The 24,553-nt window shown below is 41.5% G+C and overlaps 1 protein-coding gene across 1 annotated transcript; it reads left to right on the forward strand.

Moving 5' to 3' along the window:
* The first annotated feature begins 807 nt into the window (after positions 1–807).
* nampt2 (nicotinamide phosphoribosyltransferase 2) lies at positions 808–24,116 on the forward strand. The gene is made up of 11 exons (XM_032513706.1): positions 808–1,111; positions 6,712–6,847; positions 7,854–7,957; positions 8,046–8,174; positions 8,755–8,913; positions 10,194–10,324; positions 11,004–11,229; positions 12,241–12,360; positions 14,046–14,186; positions 15,515–15,640; positions 23,232–24,116. Exons 1-11 carry the CDS (start codon positions 1,064–1,066, stop codon positions 23,250–23,252), a joined length of 1,341 nt encoding a protein of 446 aa, XP_032369597.1. The 5' UTR covers positions 808–1,063; the 3' UTR covers positions 23,253–24,116.
* Positions 24,117–24,553: the final 437 nt, after the last annotated feature.

The following is a 24,553-nucleotide window of genomic DNA, read 5'->3' on the forward strand; positions in this document are numbered from 1 at the left end:
TTCACTCTATGTAGAAATGAACTGGCTAAAAATCTCGTTAATTGGAGACAAATTCTGTCTTAATAACAAAGTAAAAGAGTTGTCTTTTAAAATCTTGTTTGAAATATATATCCAGCAAAAAAGGCATTGAAGAGATTCAAACATGATATTGAATATTCTTGCACTTTCTGTGTACTAGAAGAAGAAACAATCTGTAATTTGTTCTTTTACTGTATGTATAGCCTACTAAAATAGTTTAGGTGATGTTCAACATCTTATAAGACAGAACACTGGGCAGATATTTTATATTTGTTTTGAAGGCAATGAGATTGACAAAGATGTTTCCTATTTTGTTCAATTTATGTTGTTATTGGAAAAATTCCACATTCACAAGAAGAAATGAGCGGACTCCGAACCAAGCTTTGAACCCTTTTTTCAAGAACTGCACCAATACGGCAACACTATAAGACATTAGGAATAACAAGGTAATTAAGACTGGAATTGTTTGATAAATTTCTCATGTAGGCCTACCATTGATACATTCGACTTAATATGTATCTTAATACCTTTATTTATTTTCTACATATTTTTTCTGTATACGCACCTCTGGTATAGACTTTTATATATGTAAGCTACATATTGCGATGTACCTAGGTTTTTTAATAATAATAATTTGAAAATAAATAAATAAACAAACAAAAGGATGAGCGCTCCTCTTGATTCTGAAGATCAGATCAGGCGTGACATTGAAAATGTCGGAGTGTTGCTTAATTTCCTTCAAAAGAACTCCGGTCCTTGAATGCAGCATGACGTAGCAAGTCAGAAAGGAGGCGAGAGTGTGGACGTGCGCTTGTCCACCCGCCCCTTTACACTAACCTCCAACCTACAAAATGACTAACCTCTGCTAACGTTATTGCTGTGACTCTTTAAGCGGTGCTGGAGAAATACAGGGCTTAGCTACAACTACAAGAATTCGACGTTGAGGTTTATTTTCTCTGCTTCTCGTTCTGGGCTCGCGCTCTTGTTAAGTTGCTACAAAGAGACTGACGTGACATTTACGTTAATTCATTCATCCACAACAACAATGGCAGCACAGGATTTTAATTTATTGCTTGCTACGGATTCATATAAGGTGAGTGGAGCCGTATTCTTGTCTGTGTCCCATTTGTTCTGTTTCGTGGGTTTTTCCCGATTAAATGTGTTTATTTTGGAACACAGTTCGCTAACCTTAACGTACACCTTCCGTGCAGTGTTTCAGTTTCAAGACATAGCACATCACGAGTAACGTTAGCCGTCCCATTGTTGGTCAATAAAATGTTTTGGCTGTGCTACAATGGTGTAACCTTAGCTAGCTAGTAACGTTAGTTGACCGTCTGTTAAAACTGAAAGGCACCAGCAGTAGTTATACCTAGCTAGCTAACGTTACACGGTAATGAGTGTAACGTTAACGCTATGCTCTTGTTCTTAGCTATAGAGTCCCAGCCGTACGCATTTAATCAAAGTTGTAATCCATGAAACCTTATCTGAGAACATATGACTGGGCAAGGAATGGGTATCTGTAACTATAGACATTTATACCGATGCCAATGTAATGTAAGTTTCGTTACCATCACCATACCTTTTACTATTCGTGAGGTTTACCGTATTACCGTATTACTGAGTATAAATGCGTGTTTCTAAACCGGATTTTGTCTAAAGTTGACCACATTTTCCAAGCGTGTTTTTAGCGTAAGTGTAAAATAGAAAAATACAGACTAGTTTTAATTTAGTCATATCTGCTTAAAGAATCCATAAACAAGATAACTTGGTGCTACGTGCATGACCAGATCTACAGGGAGCACGCGCAGAGGCTCAGAATGGAAGGGGCCCTACGAATGAATTGAATGCCCTGACCTGTGACTCACTGCATTCTAATGTATACTCGGTGACATTGCAACATTGCAGCGGAGTTTCGTTTATCACAGAGCCCAACCTTTGATTGGCTTGGTGGAATATGCAACTTCACATTATGTTGACCTTTTTACTACCACAGCTGTGTCTAAAACGGTGGAAAAGCTAAAGCGGATAATCAATAAATAACATTCGAAAAGCTTAAAGACAAAACTTAAAGTCTGAGAAGATCTGAGGAGAGTCATGCAGTTAGTTTTGATGCCTACATTGATTTCATGGTGCCCAGAACTGCACCTCAGCCTTATAATATAAACCCCTTAAACCGTCACTAGTGCATGCATATGCAATAGAACATAAACGTTGACGTTAAAGCCATGGGGGAGATTCTTTGCATTTCAGTAATGCTTGGCCAGTAATGCACGCCTTTTTTCCTACATTGCAGTGGAGTTTCGTTTCTCACGGAGCCCATCCTTTTATTGGCTGTTTAGGCTTTCAGTTTCATTTCAGTCAATTCCTAACCTACATCCAGTTGTGAGTCAGTGCACTGCTTGGGCACGCTGTGTTAGTAAAGGAGCTCATGCTCGGATCACCAGAGATAAATGGCAGATGTCACTGTTAGATGTCTTTTTTTTCGTTTTAGTTTTAGTTTCACTTTTATTTATATCATAATAGTAACCCAGCTGGAGTTAGACAAGAAAACAAACAATAGAAAGTAAAACCAGTGGAACCGGTAACATCCTCCCTCATATATAACTCTCTTAACATCTCCCTCTTAATCACCAGCATGTTGGGAAAGTAGAACAGTTAAAGTACTTGTGTATGAAATGTCATTTTATGCTGTTTAATGCCGACATTTCAGCTGTTTTTGACGCTTATTTCCAGTGGGGTTTTTTACGTAGTTTTTGTCACTTTTTTCCAATAGTTTTTACGCTTTTCCCCCCAATGTTTTGTCACCTATTTCGACATTTTCGATCTCCCATATTTATGATATAAAAAAACTTGGAAACTCACCCAACTGGCCAATAGGAACATGCCCCCCCATGACATTATTTTCACATAAAGAGAAAAATCCTGAGACCAGAGCAAGAAATTGCATCGAGAGCTAAGACTTAGGTTTTGAGAGTGAGACATTTTCTTAGAGAATTTTTTTTTTTCACACTGATAGCAAAAAATATAAATTTGAGAGTTTAAAAAAGTATTTTGAGTTTTTTTCCCTCAGAAATAATTTTTTTAATTTATATTTAAACTGTTTTTAGTTCTCAAATATTATTATTTTTTGCTATTGGTAAGAGAACTTTTTCTCTTGAATATTGTTTTTTCTCTCAGATCATTTAATTTCTCGCATGTAATAAAGAAACAAATTTAGCTCCCCCAAACATACTTGAAATGGCATACAGAAGCCTGGTAGAAAGCATTTTGTCCTTTAACATTACTGTGGGGTATCAGTGGTTGATGCATAGACTGTAGAAGTGAAGCCAAAACATCTGTATCGCCCCCTAGTGACTGGTCAGCATAGGTCATAATTATTAATTATAATTGTTAATTATCATGTTAGTTGATTGGACATGGACCAACAACAACAAAAAAATCTAAGTAGACTTCAATTACATTTCTTCCCAAATATGGGATGTTCCGATGTTTGTTGAAGTGTTCATTGTTCTCATCAGTTTGGTTTATATTAGTTAGCACATTTGATGCTATAAAAACGGGGTGAAACCTCATCATTGAAAGCTGTGATTGGCTCGCGGTTGGTCAAGAGGGTGCATCTGCATGACGTGGATACTGCAGCTCCACCGCTCGAACACTACCGCGCAGACTCTGGCCCCCAAATTACAAGATGGTGTCGCCGATACCCGGGATATTTTGGGCCCACGCCACCTAAGTTAGTATTACCAGAACCACTAGCATGTCCGCTGTCCGCCCATCTAGGTGTGGCTGTGAATGTAGTATTAATTGCTTAAAGATATGGCACTGAATTACAGTCTATCCTTTGAGTGGGGAAGAATAGAAAGGTTACAGTGTAGGTATTAAGTAAAAGTTCTTCTAGATACATAAAGATAGTTTTAAAGAGTGTAACCCTCCCTCAAGAAAATGTTTTTTTATAAATGCCATTTTAGATAATTTTTGACCTTTTAACTACCTTATCTGTGTCTAAAGCGGTGGAAAAGCTAAAGCGGATAATAAATAAATAACATTCTTAAAGCTTAAAGACAAAACATCAGAAGTCCACTAGGGACCAACTACAGCCATTAGATCTGAGAAAAGTCTTGCAGTTAGTTTTGATGCCTACATTGATTTTATGGTGCCCAATACTGCACCTCAGCCTTCTAGTATCAGGGAAACCCTGCATGTGTAATAGAACATAAATGTTGACGTGCAAGCCATGGTGTCATTCATTTCAAAGTAATGCTTGGCCAGTAATGCAGTGGAGTTTCGTTTCAAACGGAGCCCATCCTTTTATTGGCTGTTTAAGCTTTCAGTTTCATTTCAGTCAATTCCTAACTTACATCCAGTTGTGAGTCAGTGCACTGCTTGGGCATGTTGTCTTGGTATAGTAGCTCATGCTCAGATCACCAGAGATAAATGTCAGATGTCACTGTTAGATGTCATGCAAAGGTTTGCAATGCAGCCAAATGGCAAAGGTCTGAATAATGACCATCCGGCCTTTTTATACGCACCAACCACCCCTAAAAACAAGTTCCTGTCCCTGGAACACTGTAACTTAGCATACAGGCACACTACTTCACATTGCGCAGAACCTTTTCTTTTATTTCTCTAAAAAATATGTGACATTGGGGCTGGGGGGAGTTTGGCAGTAGCTCAGTCGGTAGGGAGTTGGGTTGGGAATCTGTGGGTTACTGTTCAAGTCCCCGTACAGACCAAATTACGGAGTGTGGACTGGTACTGCCAAGGTGCCCTTGAGCAAGCCAGTGAACAACCCCATCCACTTAGGGCACTTTTTCAGTTCCACTTAGGGCACTTAGGGCACCTTTTCAGCTGTTGCAGCTAGGGCTGGGCAATTGGGAGAAAATCAGATATCACGAAATTATTGACCAAATACCCCAATATCGATATTGCGGCGATATTCTAGTGTTGACAGTTGGTGCTTTAACAAAATATCTTATGTGGACCTAATGTCTAAGTGGGGAAAAGGCAAATAATGGAACATTTACACCAGTCTGGTAAGTTCAGAAAAGTAAATCACTTTACTGTAATTCAAGTCAATTTTATTTATATAGCGCTAAATCACAAGATTATTTTCTCATTGCGCTTTTCATAAAAGAGAGGGAGCACAAGGCTCTAGGAAAGGGAAGAAGTTGTTAGTAACATGCATTAATGAAATGAGGTTGCATACAGATGGGAAGAAGGAGAAAGAGAGAGGTGCTCAGTGCATCATGGGAAGTCCCCCAGCATTCTAGGCCTATAGCAGCGTAACTAGGGGATGGTTCAGGGCTCTCCTGAGCCAGCCCTAACTATAAGCTTTATCAAAGAGGAAAGTCTTAAGACTACTCTTAAATGTGGAGACGGTGTCTGCCTCCTGAACCCAAACTGGAACCTGGTTCCACAGGAGAGGAGACTGATAGCTCAACGCTCTGGCTCCCGTTCTACTTTTAATTTATAATGTATAGGCATATAGACACTTTTGTCATATCACAATATTACGATTTTCAAAATCTAAGATGATATCTAGTATCACAGTATCAATATAATATCCATATATTGCCCAGCCCTAGTTGTTGCCCACCCACTCTGACATCTCTCTATTTGTGCATGTAAAAGGACCTGAGTATGGGGTGGTAGTAGCTTAGTCCATAGGTAGTTGGGTTGGGAACCGGAGGGTTGCTGGTTCAAGTCCCCGTATGGACCAAAGTATGGTGGTGGACTGGTAGCTGGAGAGGTGCCAGTTCACCTCCTTGGCACTGCCAAGGTGCTCTTGAGCAAGGCACCGAACCCCCAACTGCTCGGGGCGCCTTTCCATGGGCAGCCCCCTCACTCTGACATCTCTCCATTAGTGCATGTGTAGGTCCTGAGCATGTGTGTGAAATTCAGGCCTGTGTGTAATGTGTGTAATAACAACAGAGTGAAAAGTGTAGTTTCCCCTTGTGGGATTAATAAAGTATAATAAAATAAAAAAATAAAATAAATTACAAGTATGTGTGTATTTCAGGCCTGTGTGTAATAACAACAGAGTGTAATTTGTAATTTTCCCACTATAAATTATATATATATTTTTTTTAAATGATGTGTCTAAACCTATACTTCTCTACCCTCTACCTTTTCTTTTCACTTAATTAACCCTACTTACAGGACTAGTCTTAATGTTGCTTCCAGTAAAGCCACCGCCTGTTGGAGTTTTCTGTGTTTGGTAACTTGTGAGTGTATTGAAAAGGAGAAGGAAGTGAAATAGGAGGCAGGATGAGGCAGAAGAATGTAGAGTGCCTCTTGAAGCGATTTCTCCCAGTGACTGACTGGTTGTTGCTGTTGATTATTCAATTAGTGCTACAGGAGCACAAAGAGAGACTTGTGCTTTAAGCTGTCATCATTTCTCCCCACGCGGAACCAGTGCTTACTGTAAATGCACGCATCACGTTGAGCACACAGTCCTGAAGTTCTCAGCTGGTCATTAGTGTGCTTACTGGCGTTTCCTTTCATGCTACTTCACAATACAACTCTGTCTGGCGTAATAAGATCAGAAAGTGGTACATTAACATTAGCCATACCAAGGGTGGTTATTAGAATTACTGTACATTCTAACATGTTTTGTTTTTTGTGATTAACAATTGTTTTACATACAACTTGCAACATGAACAACTTGTGACTTGTCTGTTTCTTGTCTTTCAGATCACACACTACAAACAGTATCCTCCAAATGTCAGCAAAATCTACTCTTACTTTGAGTGCAGACGCAAGAAAGCCTCCCAGTTCAGTGAAGTGGTGTTCTTCGGTCTTCAGTATCTGCTGAAGAAGTACCTCATAGGTACATTCACATCCTCCCCTCTGATCTAAGAAATGGATTGACAGTAACATACAGGAAAGAACAGAGATTTTTATATATATATATATATATATATATATATATATATATATATAATGCGTATTTATTGGCACTTTGCTGGTAAAGAGAAAATTGCAATAACACTGATATACACAGGAAGTGGTCAATAGTTGCATTACCTAAGAGAATACAGTGTGTGCTTCCTCTTAAGCAACATTTTTTGCTTTATTTGCAATCGTATCTCAAAAACATCATATGTCTTACAAGTACATGCCAGGATATGGTGTGGGTGTAAGTCTTTGGATCAGAATAAAACCTGTTTTACTCTTGTTCATCGTACAGATAGCACACACGGATGGTTAATGAAGAATTTCATACATTTTTCACTGTGCATCTCACGTCACATTTTCACTCACTGTGACCACTACTTTATCATTACTAAACATTGTGCCAAAATATATACAATAATGTCACAGTCAGTGGGCTTATTTGCTAGTTAAGCAAATAAGTAAAATCCAGCACATAGACGGTACCTTAGAATTAGGGCTGCACAATTAATATAGTACCTGAAGTCTCTTTCTCAAAATTCATCATTGGTGCAGAATTAAAGCCAGTCCCACAATGAGCTTTCCTTAGTATGTGCCATTTCTGAGAGTGTGTGTGTGGGGGGGTGGGGGGGAGCACTTTGCTTGTTTGAAAGCCATGATGTCTCTCTTGCATGGGTGATCCAAATGTGAAGAAAAAAAAAAATGGGAAGGGGCATGATTCCAGATTGGCCCATCTGAGCTTTCATTTTCTCGAAGGCTCGGTTTACACCTATTGCCATTTCTAGCCACTGGGGGACCAATAGCAGGCCGGGGGAACTCATATTAATAATAGAAAACCTCATAAAGTGAAATGTTTATGGCCTGGGACCCTTTTTAAGCGTTTTGTATTTCTTGCATGTGACGGAGTCTGTAGCAATTTCATTTTTGTTTGTTCTCCACAGGCCAAGTGGTGACAGAGGAGAAGATTCAGGAAGCCAAGCTCTTCTACCAGATGCACTTCAGACAGGCTGTGTTCGATGAGGAAAGCTGGAGGAAAATCCTCGAGGTAAACAAAGAGACTGAGCTGTCAGTCTTGTCTCGACAGATTAATCATCCTACGTTTCATTCAGTAAATGTGCTTGTTACTGTTTCAGAAACATGATGGGCGTCTTCCTATCCGGATTAAAGCTGTCCCTGAGGGTAGGATTATCCCGAGAGGCAACGTGCTCTTCACTGTGGAAAACACTGATCCCGAATTCTACTGGCTCACCAACTACATTGAGGTATACCCAGCAATGTGTTTTTAGTATGGCCATGAAGAACGCGATTATAAGTAGGCCTGCACGATATAAAATCACGATCTCGATTCACCCTGTTCACTTCAACTTAATTTTTAAATATTTTTATTTATGTATGTATGTATGTATGTATGTATGTATGTATGTATGTATGTATGTATGTATGTATGTATTTATTTTTTATGACTTTGATTCTCATTTAATTTTACGAACCGAGTGCATCACAAATGCTACTACAGGCTTGTGTTGATGAGCAATGTTCTGTAGGTGCCAAGAAAATCAGTTTGTTATTACTAATTTGTTTTGTCATGCTTCATGCGGTCATTAAGCATTACGCTTTGTGAGAAAAGAAATCATGGCAGAAACTCGTGATATCAAGTCTAAGCTAAAAAAATCGTGATTCATATTTTTCCCCAAATCCTGCAGGCCTAATTATTAGGGAAATCCTTTGTTAATGCCACTACATTTTTTATTTTTTTTTGACGCACGATTAACGCGCATTGTCAGTGATCACTCACTAGGTTGTGTGTTCTCTTTTCTCTCCACACCCATCTGCTGACTGCAGACCATGCTGGTCCAGATGTGGTATCCCATCACAGTAGCCACCATATCCAGGGAGTTTAAGAAGATCCTGGCCAAGCACCTGAAGGCCACCTCGGGGAGCCTGGAAGGTCTGGACCTGAAGCTACATGACTTTGGCTACAGAGGAGTCTCCTCACAGGAGGTCAGCACCTTTGTTTCCTCACTTTGATTTAATGAGAAATCAGCTTTGAGGTTGAGAAAACTAATGGAGTTTCTCAATCTATTTCTGACTCTTGCCGCTACTGATGTTGTACTATATTACAAGCACTATCCTTGCACTTAAAGTCTTCACAGTAACTGTAATTATGGCCAGGATCTAGGAACATTCGTCGTGTAATTGGTTTGTTTTTCGACAGAAGATTGAAAGTGGCATATCTGCTTTGCGATCTAGCGGAGTCATGCTGATGTCATCACTGGCCACGTTACTGATTAAAGGAACAAAGGTTAGATCAAGACAACTCGGTGAAAGTCAGAGGGAAAGTCTTACATAATAAGCGTAAAGCTTATTTACAATTGAGTCGCTGAGTTGGTGAAGGTGTTTCATGGTAAGAGGATTCTCATAGGTCCCACCTGTGTTTCTGCAGGCCTTAAAGCAACCATATTATGGCCATTTTCAGGTTCATAATTGTATTTTGTTGGTCAGTGCGCTGCACAGAGACAGACTCAGGCACACTCACTAACTTTATACATGAAAAGGCGGTCAATATTTCATAAACAACACAAGAGTCAAAAGGCAAAAGAACCTTCATTGCGTCTTGGCAAACATTCCACTGGGTTGAGAATGATGAGCGTGACTTTGTGTGCGCAAAGTAAATGTAGTGCTTTGATTTGTGCAGAAAAAGCGCCACGTGTAGTTGGAATAGTAGAACTGATAAGCAGAACCAAAATTGTGAAAGAAGTTACAGGTAGAGCTGGGCAATATCAATATCGTGATATGGCATGAGTGCTTTCCTGGTTAAAAGGCACTGAAAACACAGAAGTTAGTATAATAAATCATATCAGTACTTTCTTGTAAAGTGAAATGTCTGATATGCTTCAGTTCCAGAGCCTGGGTCTGTCCCAGGATTCTCCCTAAAAGGAAGTTTTTCCTCGCCACTGTCGCACTAAGCTTGCTCTCGGGGGAATTACTAGAATTGTTGTGACTTTATAAATTATAGAGTGTGATCTAGACCTACTCTATCTGTAAAGTACCTTGAGAAACTCTTGTTATTATTTTATACTATAAATAAAATTGAATTGAATAGTATGCTGGTCTGGCATAAGAGAGAATAGGCACAGAGAGCATCAGGATGTGATGACCCGTTGTATACGTCGGCGGTTGCTGGAATCCTGAGCCTTTTGAACTGTGCCTGGGTTTGAGCTGAACTCCCAGTAACCATGATAACAGCAACGTGATTGATCATTTCCACCTCTCGTCTCCAGTCTGCAGCGCTGGGTGGAGCAGCTCACATGGTTAACTTCTGCAGTACAGACACCGTCGCCGGGCTGCTGATGGCTCAGCGCTACTATGGCTGCCCCATGGCCGGCTTCTCCATTCCAGCAGCAGAGCACAGGTAGAAGAGACACACACACACACACACACACACACACACACACACACCACACACACACACACACACACACACACACTCTCCTTATCTCTTGCTCTCACGCTCACACACACACTCTGTCTCTCTCGCTCGCTCTCTCTCTCTTACACACACACTCATACACTCTTTCTCTCTCTATCAATCACACACTCACACTCTCTCTCTCATCACACACTCTCTCTCTTTATCTCTCTCTCTCCCTCTCTCTATCTCTCTCATTTACTCACTCACTCACTCACTCACTCTATTTTTTTAAAGTTCATGTTGCTTTATTGGCGCGACTTTATTGGCATCTATTTTTGCCAAACATTAAAGCAGTAAATTATACAAGTAAACAGGATACTTATATAATTGTCGATAGTAAACAAATTATGTGCATGTCCCTCAAAGCGTAATTTGAAATAATAAAAAAATAGAAAAATAATATATAAAATTCTCTATCTATTTAGCCTTGTATTGTGGCAGGTGACGACATATTTAGCTGCTAGCCATGCCATGCTTTTATCTTCCCCTAATGAAAAAGGAAGCCTTTAAACTAAGAAACTGTGACTGTGTAGAAAAAATTGCGATTAGAGAATTAAGTAATCCTTTTTACAAGCCTAGAACCAGTATTAATATCCCCCTGCTTCTTTCCTGCGATCAGCACCATCATCTCGTGGGGGCGGGGCCGGGAGAAGGAGGCGTTTGAGCGAGTCCTGGACCAGTTCTCCTCGGGACCCGTGTCCGTGGTCAGCGACAGCTACGACATCTTTAACGCCTGCAAACACATCTGGGGAGACAAGCTGAAGGAGCGAGTGATGGAGCGCAGTCAGGACTCGTGTCTGGTCATCCGGCCCGACTCTGGAGACCCCGCTGAGACTCTCATTGAGGTGAATCACTGCACTGGATTAGTCTCGGCAAATAAGTGGGATTTCTGGCTTGATTTTTTTTTTTTTTTTTTTTTACTACGTTTTATATATTTTCAACTAATCAACTGAATCTTATTGGTTTAAACTGTTATTCCTGTATATTCCTTTTGGAAGTAAAAGTGTATTTTAACCAGGGCTGCATGATTTGAGGGATAAATCTAATTGAGATTATTTTGACTGATATTGCGATTGAGATGGGATTCATGATATTGGAGGTAATGATCTTGTATTATTCTCATTGAAAAAGATTATAAAATAATTAAAGTATTTTTGCGAGGATCTGCATTCTGTAGGATAAGATTTGTAGGCTGAGACATCTCTGCAGCCCCACAATTCTACATTCAGAATGATTTGACACATATTTTGCTTTTAACAAATATTGCACCTCAAATTACCCCCCACAACACACACACACACACACACACACACACACACACACACACACACCTGCAATATGGATATTGCTGTAGTCCATTGTTTCTCAAATGGGGGTACTTGTTTCCCTGGGGGTACTTTGAAGTACTGCAGGGGGTACGTAAATCTTTTGCAAAATGTCATGCATAATCCCTAAAATAATTATGCTATAATAATGAGTGATTTAAGTGATGGATTCTGAACATTTGAAATTTATCATTTAAATGTTTTTCAGTTGCAAGGTTGTATTGTTCCTTTTTACATGGATTTAAAAAAATATTTTGCTCTGGTCAGGGGGTACTTGTCTTTAAAACATAATTCAGAGGGGGTACATTATTGAAAAAAGTTTGAGAAACCCTCGCTCTAGTCCATTATGCAGTTTAGATAAAATCAATAACCTTGATTGTGCAGCCCTAATTTTAACTCTATTTTTGATCGTGATCCTGTGCATTGATTACTAGTGGACCATTTGATTTAGATTAACTGAGGCTGTAACTTAACATGGCTGATGTATGAATCTAACTCTTAAAAATAAAATCATTGGAATGCCACTTGTAGGTCATCAAGATTCTGGAGGAGTGCTTTGGCTGCTCTCTGAACTCCATGGGATACAAGGTTCTGCCTTCCTACCTGCGGATTATTCAGGGAGACGGCATCGACCTGTGCTCAGTGGACGAGGTGAGAAAAAGTTTGGTTGTTGTGCTTCATTACTTCAGCTATTAGAGGCTTCCCTATCCAACCCAATTGAAGGGAAACTTACACCCCTATACTTACTGTTTGTAATGGCGTTTTTACACTGCATGGTACCTGCTTGACTCGCCTCAATTCTACTCGCCTTTTTTGGTTTTCCATTATGGAAAAAAAGTCCCTGGTACCTGCTACCAGGTACTTTTTATAGTACTACCTCCGTCGAGGTTTCAAGCGAGCTGAGACAATACCAAAAGGTGATATGAAAACCTGCAGGCTGCTGATTGGTCGGAGAGAATCATCACTAATCGCTGCGTCATCATTGCTAGCGACTGACGGGGGTGGTCCGGCCGTGTTAAAGTATATATCCAGTGGTGTTTTCTTTTTTTGCTTTTGAAACTAAATGTGTCTTCTGGAAAACAGACACACACCGAGAATCAAAAACAACACACCTTTGTCGCGTTAGGTCACGGCAGTTTCCTGCGGCGTCACTATGACGACCAGCCGCGCTCACCTCACACATGAGGCGGTACTAAATCTGCAATGGGAAAAATGAGGACGGGGCCCCGCGGCCGAGTCGAGTGGAGCTGGTACTAGCAGTGGGTAAGCGCCATATGAGTCCAAGTGGTAATGTGCACAGCTCAGCAGGCAACACACAGACCAGGGACTCCCAGGGACTCTTAAGTTGAAAGAGAGACAGAGTAGGGACCCCCTTCTACTAATATTGTGTAAAATACAAACTAAACTTGGCCTACAATGACATGTAGGGAGACTAAAGCCTTTATATATACCTTTTTATACAATAATAAGGTATTAAAATGATAATTATTTGCATCCATATATTTTTACATCATGTTAATGATAAACATACATGAAGAAAAGGGAATCCTTGAAGCGCACGTGTACCTGTTGACTGAACTGCTGGCTATTGACTACCTTAGTGGCTAGATTACCTATAGGCCAGTAGCCTTTAAATGTACTGTGGACATTTAAAAACAAATCACAAATAGGCCTATTAATCTTTGCTAATAATATGTTGTGTGTGCGTGCGTGCGTGTGTGTGTACGTGTACACACACTCTTGTAAATACAAGAAGTGTAGGTCCCCTCTTAGGACCCACTAAGGGTCCCAGATCCCCTGTTGAAGATCACTGACAAAGATCACTTTCATTAAAAACAGAAATAAATAAATAACCCCACAGCTTTACAGTATAGAAGAGTGAGTTTGTTTTCATTTCCAAGTAAATTACATGGCGCATTTAGTAAATTGGGTTGGTTGAAACTAGTCTGTTCACTTAGTGATAAACTGTGACTGAGTTCACTGTGTCCCCAGATCTCAGCACAGAAGTTGGTAGGTAAAATCTAAGTCATACAAAGGATGGCCCAAACTGTTACAATCACACACATAAAATGTTGCATTTCCCTTTGAAGATGCATTAAAATGGTGGTCATTTTTATGATTTATGCTCTACTGAATATCCAAATATTAGCAGGAGTGTTTGTGTCGTGGTCCATCGGGCACTTATTAAAGTCAACCTTATCCTTTAAAAAACAAGCAGTTGCCTTGACCAGGAGACAGTCCATGTTCCGCTGTCTTGCCTCAAGATGTTTAAAATTATAACTTGACAGTAAACGACTGAATCCATTTAAAGCCTCCTTTCCTTTTGTTTCCTGTAGATTCTTCAGAAGCTGTGTGATGAAGGATGGAGTGCAGAGAACATCTTCTTTGGTTGTGGCAGCGCTCTGCTTCAGAAACTCAGCAGAGATACACTCAACTGTGCCTTCAAGTGCAGCTACGTGGAGACCAACGGCAAGGGGGTAGGTCGAGGGTCCCTGCCGGACATTAGAGCCCGACCGATAAAGGATTTTTAAGGTTGATACCAATACAAATATTTGGTTATTTAAAAATCCGATATTCCAATAAATATACATTTTAAAAATGCGTAACAAAACAAACAGATTTCCCTAACAGTAGTGATTTGTAGTTATTTATGAGTTCTCACTAACATAGTATGGTATTAATTTGTTAAACAGAACAGAGGAACATCAAAATAAATTAAAGTTCTGATAAATAAAATGTATACAAATACAAACTTAAGATATGAAATTAACATATATGAAAAATAATCAGTGTTGCCAACAGGGACGTTGTAGAGCGCCCTGTTGTGGACAGTATATGCATGAAAATATTAAATTATATATTTTAAATTAGAATTATATATTAAAATATTAATAAAAAGCCTCAGAGTTGTTGTTTTTTGGCAAGTGACCATGGTATATGTGGTATATATACCACATGGTGCTGGCAAATGACATAAGAGGTCAAAGGATGCCATGCACATGTGTGGTTTGTGTACAGTAAAGAAAATGTCAGCCGTGTGGGAGTATCACACCGCGTCAACAAAAGAACCACCGCCACCAGCAAGACTCCAACCCTGATAACCAGAGCTCTGACAAAGGAACAGAATATTCCACGGACACAACCGAAGCTAAATCGGACTCGGAAAAAGTGATTGTTGCCACAATAGGTTGCGCTCACGTGGAATTTGCCTTGGCGGTTGGTGCGTGCCTAAAGAAACAAGGGATTACTAACAAGGTGACGGAGTTCCTCGTGTTAGATGAGCAGCCGTTTTGGAAGCCTACACTCCGCCCAGTCGTCATGTTGCCAACGTCTTCCGACTCCCCCAAATCTATTGTGGCCACACACATTCATTAGCTATGGTGTGAGTATGCTCATGGCACAGTGGATTGACTGAAAAAAGATTTTAATTGATAAAAGCAGTGTTGGGCTCCTAAGATAGAAATATAAACATTTACAATACAATACAGAGCTAAAGAGGAGATGCAGTGGTCTAGTTTTCTCTCAGACCACTTAAATTACAATCTGCTGAAAGGTTCTGATGGACTTGTTGCCCAACAAAGTCAAAAGTAAAATGCCTACTCCAGCTTTAATGGTATGAAGTGTTACATCTGTAATGAACATGTTAATCAAAAATACATTTTGAAGAAAATGAATAAACAGGTCAAAGGCATTTCCTTGTATGGTCTATGTATGTAATCTCCACAGAGACTGGGTTTCAGTGTGTTCAGGAGCATTTGGAGCAGAAGGTTTCACGCCGCTTTGTTTGTGTTATGTGTTCTACCAGATGGACGTGTACAAACAGCCAGTGACCGACCCAACCAAGGGCTCGAAGCGGGGTCAGTTATCCCTGAGGAGAAACTCTGATGGCTGCTTAGAGACAATAGAGAGAGGGGCAGGCAAGCCTGAGGAGGTTGGTGCCGGCATTTTATTTCATTTTATTTTGTACTGTCATTGTGTGTGTTTGTACGGAGCCCCCCTGGGGTCACCTGAGAAAAGGAAAACTAAAGTGTTTGCTAGGGGTATATCACTATATCCTTGACTGTTACGACCTGGCCCGTTGTTAAAGATGGGCGTAACATAAACAAGGATGAATGTGGGTTAACCAAAGACAGAGGGCAACAAGGTTGTAGTAACTTAAAGGAAGTTTAATCACTTCAATAAACAAACACAAAGAGAGATAATGGGTGCTGCCTAATAAACAAGGATTATCCTAAACAAACCAAAGAAGCACAGCACCCATTAACTTATTAAATATAATACAGATAACAAAAGACCAAAAAACAAAGGCTTAAACACAAAATAGGATTTAACTAGCTTTCTAATAACAATTGTTTCTAGCAAAATAGTTTCTCAAACAATCTCTAGCACAATAGCTTCTCAAACAACACTCTCTAACAAAATAGTTTCTCAAACAATCTCTAGCACAATGGTTTCTCAAACAATCTCTAGCACAATGGTTTCTCAAACAATCTCTAGCACAATGGTTTCTCAAACAATCTCTAGCACAATGGTTTCTCAAACAATCTCTAGCAGGACCGTGTGGCAGACTGAACTGAACGTTCAGCCGCCCGGACTGAAGGATCCCAGCTCTTTTTAAACTCTCCCGGTGTCTGTTGGAGGATGTTGATTGGCCGGATCTCCAGCAGCCGCGCCAATCCACAGCAGGGCCTGGAACAGGGAAGTGGGCGGAGCCATCACGCCAGCCAATCCTCTCCGGGCAACCACACAGACTGATTTACATCTCTGAAACACAAGTGCTAAACTATCCCAAAAAGGCAGGAGCCGTAACACCCTCCCCCTTAAAATGCAAGCCACAGGACTTGATATCATAACAGAACACATAATAACAGCATCACAACCTAGATAAAGCATCAGCTACCACATTGTCAGAGCCTTTCTTATGAAGTATTTTTAAGTTGTAATCCTGCACAAGCAGAGCCCAGCGCATGAGTCGCTGGTTGTGGTTGAACATGCGAGACAGGAAAACAAGGGGATTATGATCAGTGTACACAACGACAGGCAGAGCAGTAGATCCTACATAGACTTCAAAATGCTGAAGAGATAACAACAGAGCAAGAGTTTCCTTTTCAATGGTGGAATAGTTGGCTTGGTGTCTGTTGAACTTACGCGAGTAATATGCTACAGGATGATCAACTCCATCCATCCCTTCCTGTAACAGAACAGCCCCTGCACCCACCGCGCTGGCGTCCACCTCAAGTGTAAATGGTTTGGAAAAGCTAGGCGCAGCGAGCACAGGAGAATGACTGAGCAACGCTTTAACGCTATCGAATGCAACCTGACATTCCTGAGTCCACACGAAGTCTACTTTAGGACTTGTTAGACTGGTTAGAGGATGAGCAACACTGGAGAAGTTACGACAGTAACTCCTGTAATAACCAGCCATCCCCAAAAATTGTCGCAACGCTTTCCGTGTTTTGGGGATGGGACAATCTCTAATAGCGGCAACTTTAGCCTCAATAGGTCGCACCTGACCCTGTCCTACCTGCTGTCCAAGATACGTAACGGTAGCTCTCCCAAATTCACATTTAGCTAAATTTAGGGTCAGCGTGGCGCGGGCCAAACGTTCAAAGACCTTCTCCAACACGCTCATGTGTTTTTCCCATGTCTCTGCATAAATCAACAAATCATCCAAATAGGCGTTACAGTTGGGCAAGCCTACTAACACAGTGTCAACTAACCTCTGAAATGTAGCGGGTGCATTGCACATACCAAAAGCCATAACCTTGTATTGACAGAAGTTATCAGGGGTAACAAAGGCAGAAATTTCAGCGGCACGGTCCGTTAAAGGTACCTGCCAGTAACCCTTTAATAAGTCTAGTTTACTGACAAACTTGGCGGCACCCAAATTGTCAATACAGTCCTCCATCCGCGGGAGGGGATACGAATCTTTGACTGTGACGGCGTTTACTTTACGGAAGTCTGTAATGAACCTTGGAGTCCCATCGGGCTTAGCTTCCACCAAACAAGGGGAACTCCAAGAGCTGGCGCTTACAGTGGCTAATCCGTTTTTAAGGAGATACTCTACCTCCTGTTTCATCAGTTCTCGCTTAAACGGGTTAACGCGATAAGCATGCTGCTTAATCGGACGCGCATCTTGCACGTCTATGTCATGTTTAAGCACTTTAGTGCAGGACGGAATATCACTGAACAAACACTGGTATCGGCTAACTAAACTCTCTATATCCTCTTGTTGTGCTGCAGTTAAATGTACTAACTGTGTCGACAAGTTATCGAGCGCCGCTGAATTAGGAAGACGCGCAGCCATAAGTGGTGGGACATGTATATCGTCTTCACAAGGAGTGTCAGTCACAATAAGGGCAGCAACCCTGTGACAGGTATGAACAGCAGACGAAGCTGTAACATCAGCTGTATGATAACGTTTGAGCATGTTTACATGACAAACTCGGTTTTTGCGTCTACGGTCAGGAGTACTAAGCACATAATTAGTGTCACTAAGTCGTTCCCTAACAACATAAGGTCCTGCAAACTTTGCAGATAGGCCTGAAGCCGAAATGGGCAACAATGCCAAAACCTGATCTCCTGGTTCAAATTGACGGCGCACAGCTGAGCGGTCGTAGTAACGTTTCATCGTGGTTTGTGATTTCCTAAGACTGTCTTTAGCGAGAGCATTAGCACGCCGCAAACGCTCGCGGAACTTACGGACATAATCTAGTATTTTCTGTTTGGGAGACGCTTCACAGAATAATATTTGATCATGCAGAGATTTAAGTGGGCCGCGGGGCGTGTGAGCAAAAACAAGTTCAGCCGGGCTGAATCCAATAGATTCTTGGACTGCATCTCGAGCGGCAAATAACACAAACGAAATCCCCTCATCCCACTGTTTATCTGTCTCTAAACAATATTTCCGGAGCATGGACTTTAATGTCTGATGCCAGCGCTCTAGAGCGCCTTGTGACTCAGGGTGGTAGGCAGACGACACAACATGCTGTACTTTTAAAGTTTCAAGTATCTGGTTGAAAAGTCCAGACTGGAAGTTAGACCCTTGGTCAGTCTGAATCACCTTCGGTAAACCAAACGTGGAAAAAAACTTTGTCAAAGCTTTAACAACGGAACTAGCGGTGATTTTTCGAAGCGGAATGGCTTCTGGAAAGCGAGTTGCGGTACACATAATAGTCAGCAAATATTGATTTCCGTTTTTGGTTCGAGGCAACGGACCAACGCAGTCAATAATTATGCGCTCGAAGGGCTCTCCAATCACAGGAATAGGATGTAATGGCGCGGGAGGGACAGCTTGGTTAGGCTTCCCCACAATCTGGCACACATGACAATTTCGACAATGTTTAGCAACGTCCGATTTAAGCCGAGGCCAATAAAAATGCCTTAGAATAGAACGATATGTCTTGTTTATCCCCAAATGCCCAGCCCATTTACCTTCATGTGCCACGGATAACACGTGCTGTCGGCAAGAAACAGGTACCACTATCTGATAAACTGAATCACTATTCAACAATGAGCACCACTTACGAACCAACACGTCACCATCAAAAAGGTATGCTACTTTCTCACCTGTTGCTCTGCTGTCACTCACCACTTTTGCATAACAGTCCGTCAGTGTAGGATCCACTCTCTGCAGTTCACTGAAATGGGCTCTGGTGACTGGGAAGGTTTCATCTCCAGCTAAACATGGCAAAACTGGGTCAGCTGTTTGCAGTTGCCCGTCGGCCACATTCGAAGATTCGGTTCCAGGACTCTCACATTCCTCCTTGGTCTCAGAAAAAATAGAAGGAAACATTGTGTCAGATAAGGAGTACATGTTAGTGTCCTTTTCAAGCTCTCGTGCACGCGCACGAGTAACAGCGCAGGCCGAAAACACATTCAGCGGAGCCTCATTAAGCTGCTGGGTCACAATACACGGAGGTTGGTCTAAGACTTCCAAAGTGGGCGTAACTTTACCTCCAGCGATATCATTACCCATTAAGACCATTACACCTTGAATCGGCAGTTCGTCGCACACGGCAATAGGGAAATGACCTGTGACAAGGGGAGACCGGATGTAAATATAGTGTACGGGTCGCGGCACATATCCCATCTCGACTCCTCGGAGTATAGCACTAAAACCACAAGCAGAATTGTTAGAAAAAGGCAAAGCTTGTGCAAGGATTACAGACTGTGAGCAAGCAGTATCTCTCAATACACGCACAGAACATTCATCACCTGTCTCACCCGTTAGCGACACTTTGGCGTCAAACACAAAGGGCTTAAAACAATCATCAATTGGCTGAGCTAATGAGCGTGTGTTCACACAGCCAAGATCTGCTTTGATTAACCCCACTCCTTTTGGTTGAGTAGATCGAGAAGACTGATCCCTCTGTTTCAGAACGTGACAATTAGCAATCACATGTCCTACTTTATGACAGTAAAAACATTCCCTCTCCTCCTTTTTTGTCGGAGTACGAACCGTGGCTGAGTTCAGTGGAGGGGTCGAAGCACGACGTGGCTGTTCCACTGGAACAAAAGCAGATTTGTGTGTCAATACATACTCATCAGCCAACATAGCAGCAGCAGAAATGTTATTTACCTTTTGTTCATTCAGGTATATCACAATGCGATCTGGTAAACATCTTTTGAAATCTTCCAATAGAACCAATTCCCTTAAAGCACTATAATCAGTGACTTTACAAGTTTGGCACCACTTATCAAATAGCGCTGCTTTCTCACGGACAAACTCGAGGTGCGTCTGTACAGACGTTTTTCTGTGATTTCTAAACTTTTGTCTGTACGCTTCAGGCACAAGCTCATAAGTTTGTAGTATCGCGGATTTCACAGTCTCATAATCTAAACTCTCTTCTACAGGTAATGAAGCGATAGCAGCTTGAGCCTTACCATGGACTTTACACTGAAGTAGGAGTGTCCAAACCTCAGGTGGCCAGTGCAGTGCCGTAGCAATTCTCTCAAACACGTTAAAATAGGAATCAACCTCGCTCTCACGGAATGTAGGGACAAAAGATACATTTTTACCAATATCAAATACTATTTTAGGTATTGGTGTAGCAGTGGTGGAGGGGGATGCCATACCTGACCCATGGGAAGCAATCTGCCCTGCGTCAGAGACCTCCAGCTCTAGACGACGCAGCCTCACTGCCTTGTCAGCCTCAATCTCCATGCGCTTTACCTCCAACTGGAGCTGCAGCTGCCTCTGGTGCTCTTTATCCTGAGCCTCCATTTGCAACCGGGCGAGGCGGACTTTCAGCCGTGCCTCGTCCCTGGGGCCAGTACCGCTCTGCGGGGATGGGTCATACCTGGGCAGAGTAAACAGGGGTTTCTCCAGCTCACCTGCCCTGGCGCCCTCCCTGGCGACTATGGGAGTTTCAGCGTCTGTAGGATGATTGGCAAAAGGTACAGCAGGCTCTGGTTGTTCAGTTACCTCCAGCACCCCTTATCCACCAAGCTACCAATAACCCTATCTCTAAGTTCCTTTTTTACCAAGTACTTAGATATATCAAGACTGAAGTGAGACACTAAAGCTATTAGGTCATCCTTCCTACAATTGTGAAGTTGGGCAAGAGTAGGTTGTTCCAAAAATTTCTCCAAACAAAACTTTTCTGCCATGGTGGGACTCAAGTAGCCAGCTGCACTTCCTCGTTAACCAATTAACCCTTATCAATCCACACTACCCCCTCAATACCGTTTTGTCTCGTTTTTCCACATTCTCCAATTTGTTTAATTAATTTAGGGCCAACCAATTAATCAATAACGTCAACCAGTTACCAATTAACGTAGTTAGATCCCGGACGAGCCCCCATATGTTACGACCTGGCCCGTTGTTAAAGATGGGCGTAACATAAACAAGGATGAATGTGGGTTAACCAAAGACAGAGGGCAACAAGGTTGTAGTAACTTAAAGGAAGTTTAATCACTTCAATAAACAAACACAAAGAGAGATAATGGGTGCTGCCTAATAAACAAGGATTATCCTAAACAAACCAAAGAAGCACAGCACCCATTAACTTATTAAATATAATACAGATAACAAAAGACCAAAAAACAAAGGCTTAACACAAAATAGGATTTAACTAGCTTTCTAATAACAATTGTTTCTAGCAAAATAGTTTCTCAAACAATCTCTAGCACAATAGCTTCTCAAACAACACTCTCTAACAAAATAGTTTCTCAAACAATCTCTAGCACAATGGTTTCTCAAACAATCTCTAGCACAATGGTTTCTCAAACAATCTCTAGCACAATGGTTTCTCAAACAATCTCTAGCACAATGGTTTCTCAAACAATCTCTAGCAGGACCGTGTGGCAGACTGAACTGAACGTTCAGCCGCCCGGACTGAAGGATCCCAGCTCTTTTTAAACTCTCCCGGTGTCTGTTGGAGGATGTTGATTGGCCGGATCTCCAGCAGCCGCGCCAATCCACAGCAGGGCCTGGAACAGGGAAGTGGGCGGAGCCATCACGCCAGCCAATCCTCTCCGGGCAACCACACAGACTGATTTACATCTCTGAAACACAAGTGCTAAACTATCCCAAAAAGGCAGGAGCCGTAACATTGACCAAATTCCTCAATATCGATATTGTTGATATTATTCTAGGGTTGATTGTTGGTGCTTTAACAAATTATCTTAACGCTTAGATTTTAGATAATCAATCCTTAGTAATGTGGACATATGTAATGTGGGAAAAAAGGCAAATAATAGAACAGCTAGAACAGTCGGGTAAATTCAGAAAAGTACATCACTTTACTGTAATGTATGTATGTAGCCTTTAAAACTAGTAAAAGACAACACTTATGCCATATCACGATATTACGATATCCAAAATCTAAGACAATACCTAGTCTCAAATCACAATACCGACATATGATATTGATGTATTGCCCAGCTAAAGTGTGCACACAAAAACAAAAAAAATCCATGCCCTTGGTTTTATAAACTGTACACGCAGATTCATAATTCATTGCTCTCTGTTTAATAAACGTTTATTTCTTCTAACGCAAACTCATTGGCCTTGGCTCATTATCTGGGAAGAACATAAAACGCGCACACACACAACTATTACATATGAGGTGTTCAGGTCTACTGGACCCGGGTGTAATAATTGTAGGTGCTATGAAAAGTGTGTGTATGTGTTGATTAAATTATGATGGAACAATAATGATCAAAATCTTGTTTCTATTTATTTACCTTTTTTTTTTTAATAATTGACTTTCCTTGTTTTCTCACCAAAAAACGAAAATGACCATATGATCATAAATGTGATCTCACAGGGCAAATATGAACCTTGAGTGATGTGTATACATCATTGGTATTTGAGTTAAAGTAAACATCTTAAGTATTTTTACATGAATTGTTATGGCTGTATGGATTTAAAAGCCTAATAATGTGGTGACTCCACCAGACCCGGGAACATTGGGAGATATTCGGTCAATTTGACAAAAAGTGTGTTGGATTAACATCACCTGCCATCCGTCATCCTCGTGTACTTAATGACTCCTCTGTGGCTCTGGGCTCTCCAGAACCTGCTGGTGAATGTGTGAGAACGGCAGTCTGGTGCAGGACTACTCCCTGGAGGAGATCAGGAAGAACGCTCGGCTGCGGGACGAGGAGGTGCCACCCTGCACAACCGTGAACAAGAGCCGCTGCAAATCACATCATCAACGGGATTCATTAGATTCCCCCCCCCCCCCCCCCCCCCCCAGAGCCCTCAGCATCCCCAGAATACAGCACAGAGTTTTAAACCAGGCGCCCCGGCATGGAGACTGCCGTGGGTTTGAAAGGCACCCATCTAAGTATAAACTGAACATGTTGAAGGGGCTGTTTCTCACAAGACACTAACCTTCACTATAACAAAATATATAAATACTGTTTTATTGATTATAGTAATCTTCAACGATTAGGTCATAGCACCAGTCCTTGACATACAATACGTGATTTATGATCAGTGACAGCCTCTTATGAGCAGAACAATATGCTGCTGCAGCCCCACTTTGTGCTTTTGTGTTCAGGAAACACAAGCCATGTCTAGTGTATAAATGAAGACATCACCACACTGACCAGTAGTGCACACTAAGCACACAGTGCTGCACTGTAAGGCGGGCTACACACTGGCTGCGTTGCTTGGGGGCTGCGTGGATTTTTCGATGCCCTACACACCAGAAACATGTCTGACGCGGCACCGCTGCTGTTGCTAGGTGACGTACAGGGAGGGCTATCTTGGGACATAGGGCCAACAGATTTGGATCACCCTTGTTCCACATATGGGGAGAGAGTTGTTTAACGTAAATATATAGGCTACTGATTTCATTAAAGCAAGAAAACGTCGGCAGTATTGACGGCAAAATAGGTTACAGAATATTTCCTTCTGTATGACAGGTGCAATTTTAGAAAATTGATTTTTATTTTTACATTTATACCTGCTTTTATGTCAAAACCTAGAGACTTTCAAACGTCAACATGTTCTTTAATTATTAATATGTATCAGTGTCATAATGACATATAAAAATCTTCATATTCTATTTTACTTGGAAACGCTTCCAACGTGCTCGCGTGAAAAATACGCGTTGGTTCTATCTCTAGCATCCACGCTCTAGCGGCGTGTGTCCCGCAGGCAGTGTGTGTCTCTAACCTGTCAGCATGGGCATGCCACGCAGCTGACTCGCTCACACGACGCCTCCAGTGTGTAGCCGGCCTAACGGTGACGTACACAAAGAAAACAAATTCAGAGAAGCCATAGCTGCTTCCTGATTTCTGAAGCCACACTGCAAACCCCAGTGTCTTTTATTGAGTAACACAAAATACATTAAAACATGTACGTAAATGAACCAATAATTTGGTTCAT

Source organism: Etheostoma spectabile, chromosome 4, assembly GCF_008692095.1.
Source record: "Etheostoma spectabile isolate EspeVRDwgs_2016 chromosome 4, UIUC_Espe_1.0, whole genome shotgun sequence".
Lineage (NCBI taxonomy): Eukaryota > Metazoa > Chordata > Actinopteri > Perciformes > Percidae > Etheostoma > Etheostoma spectabile.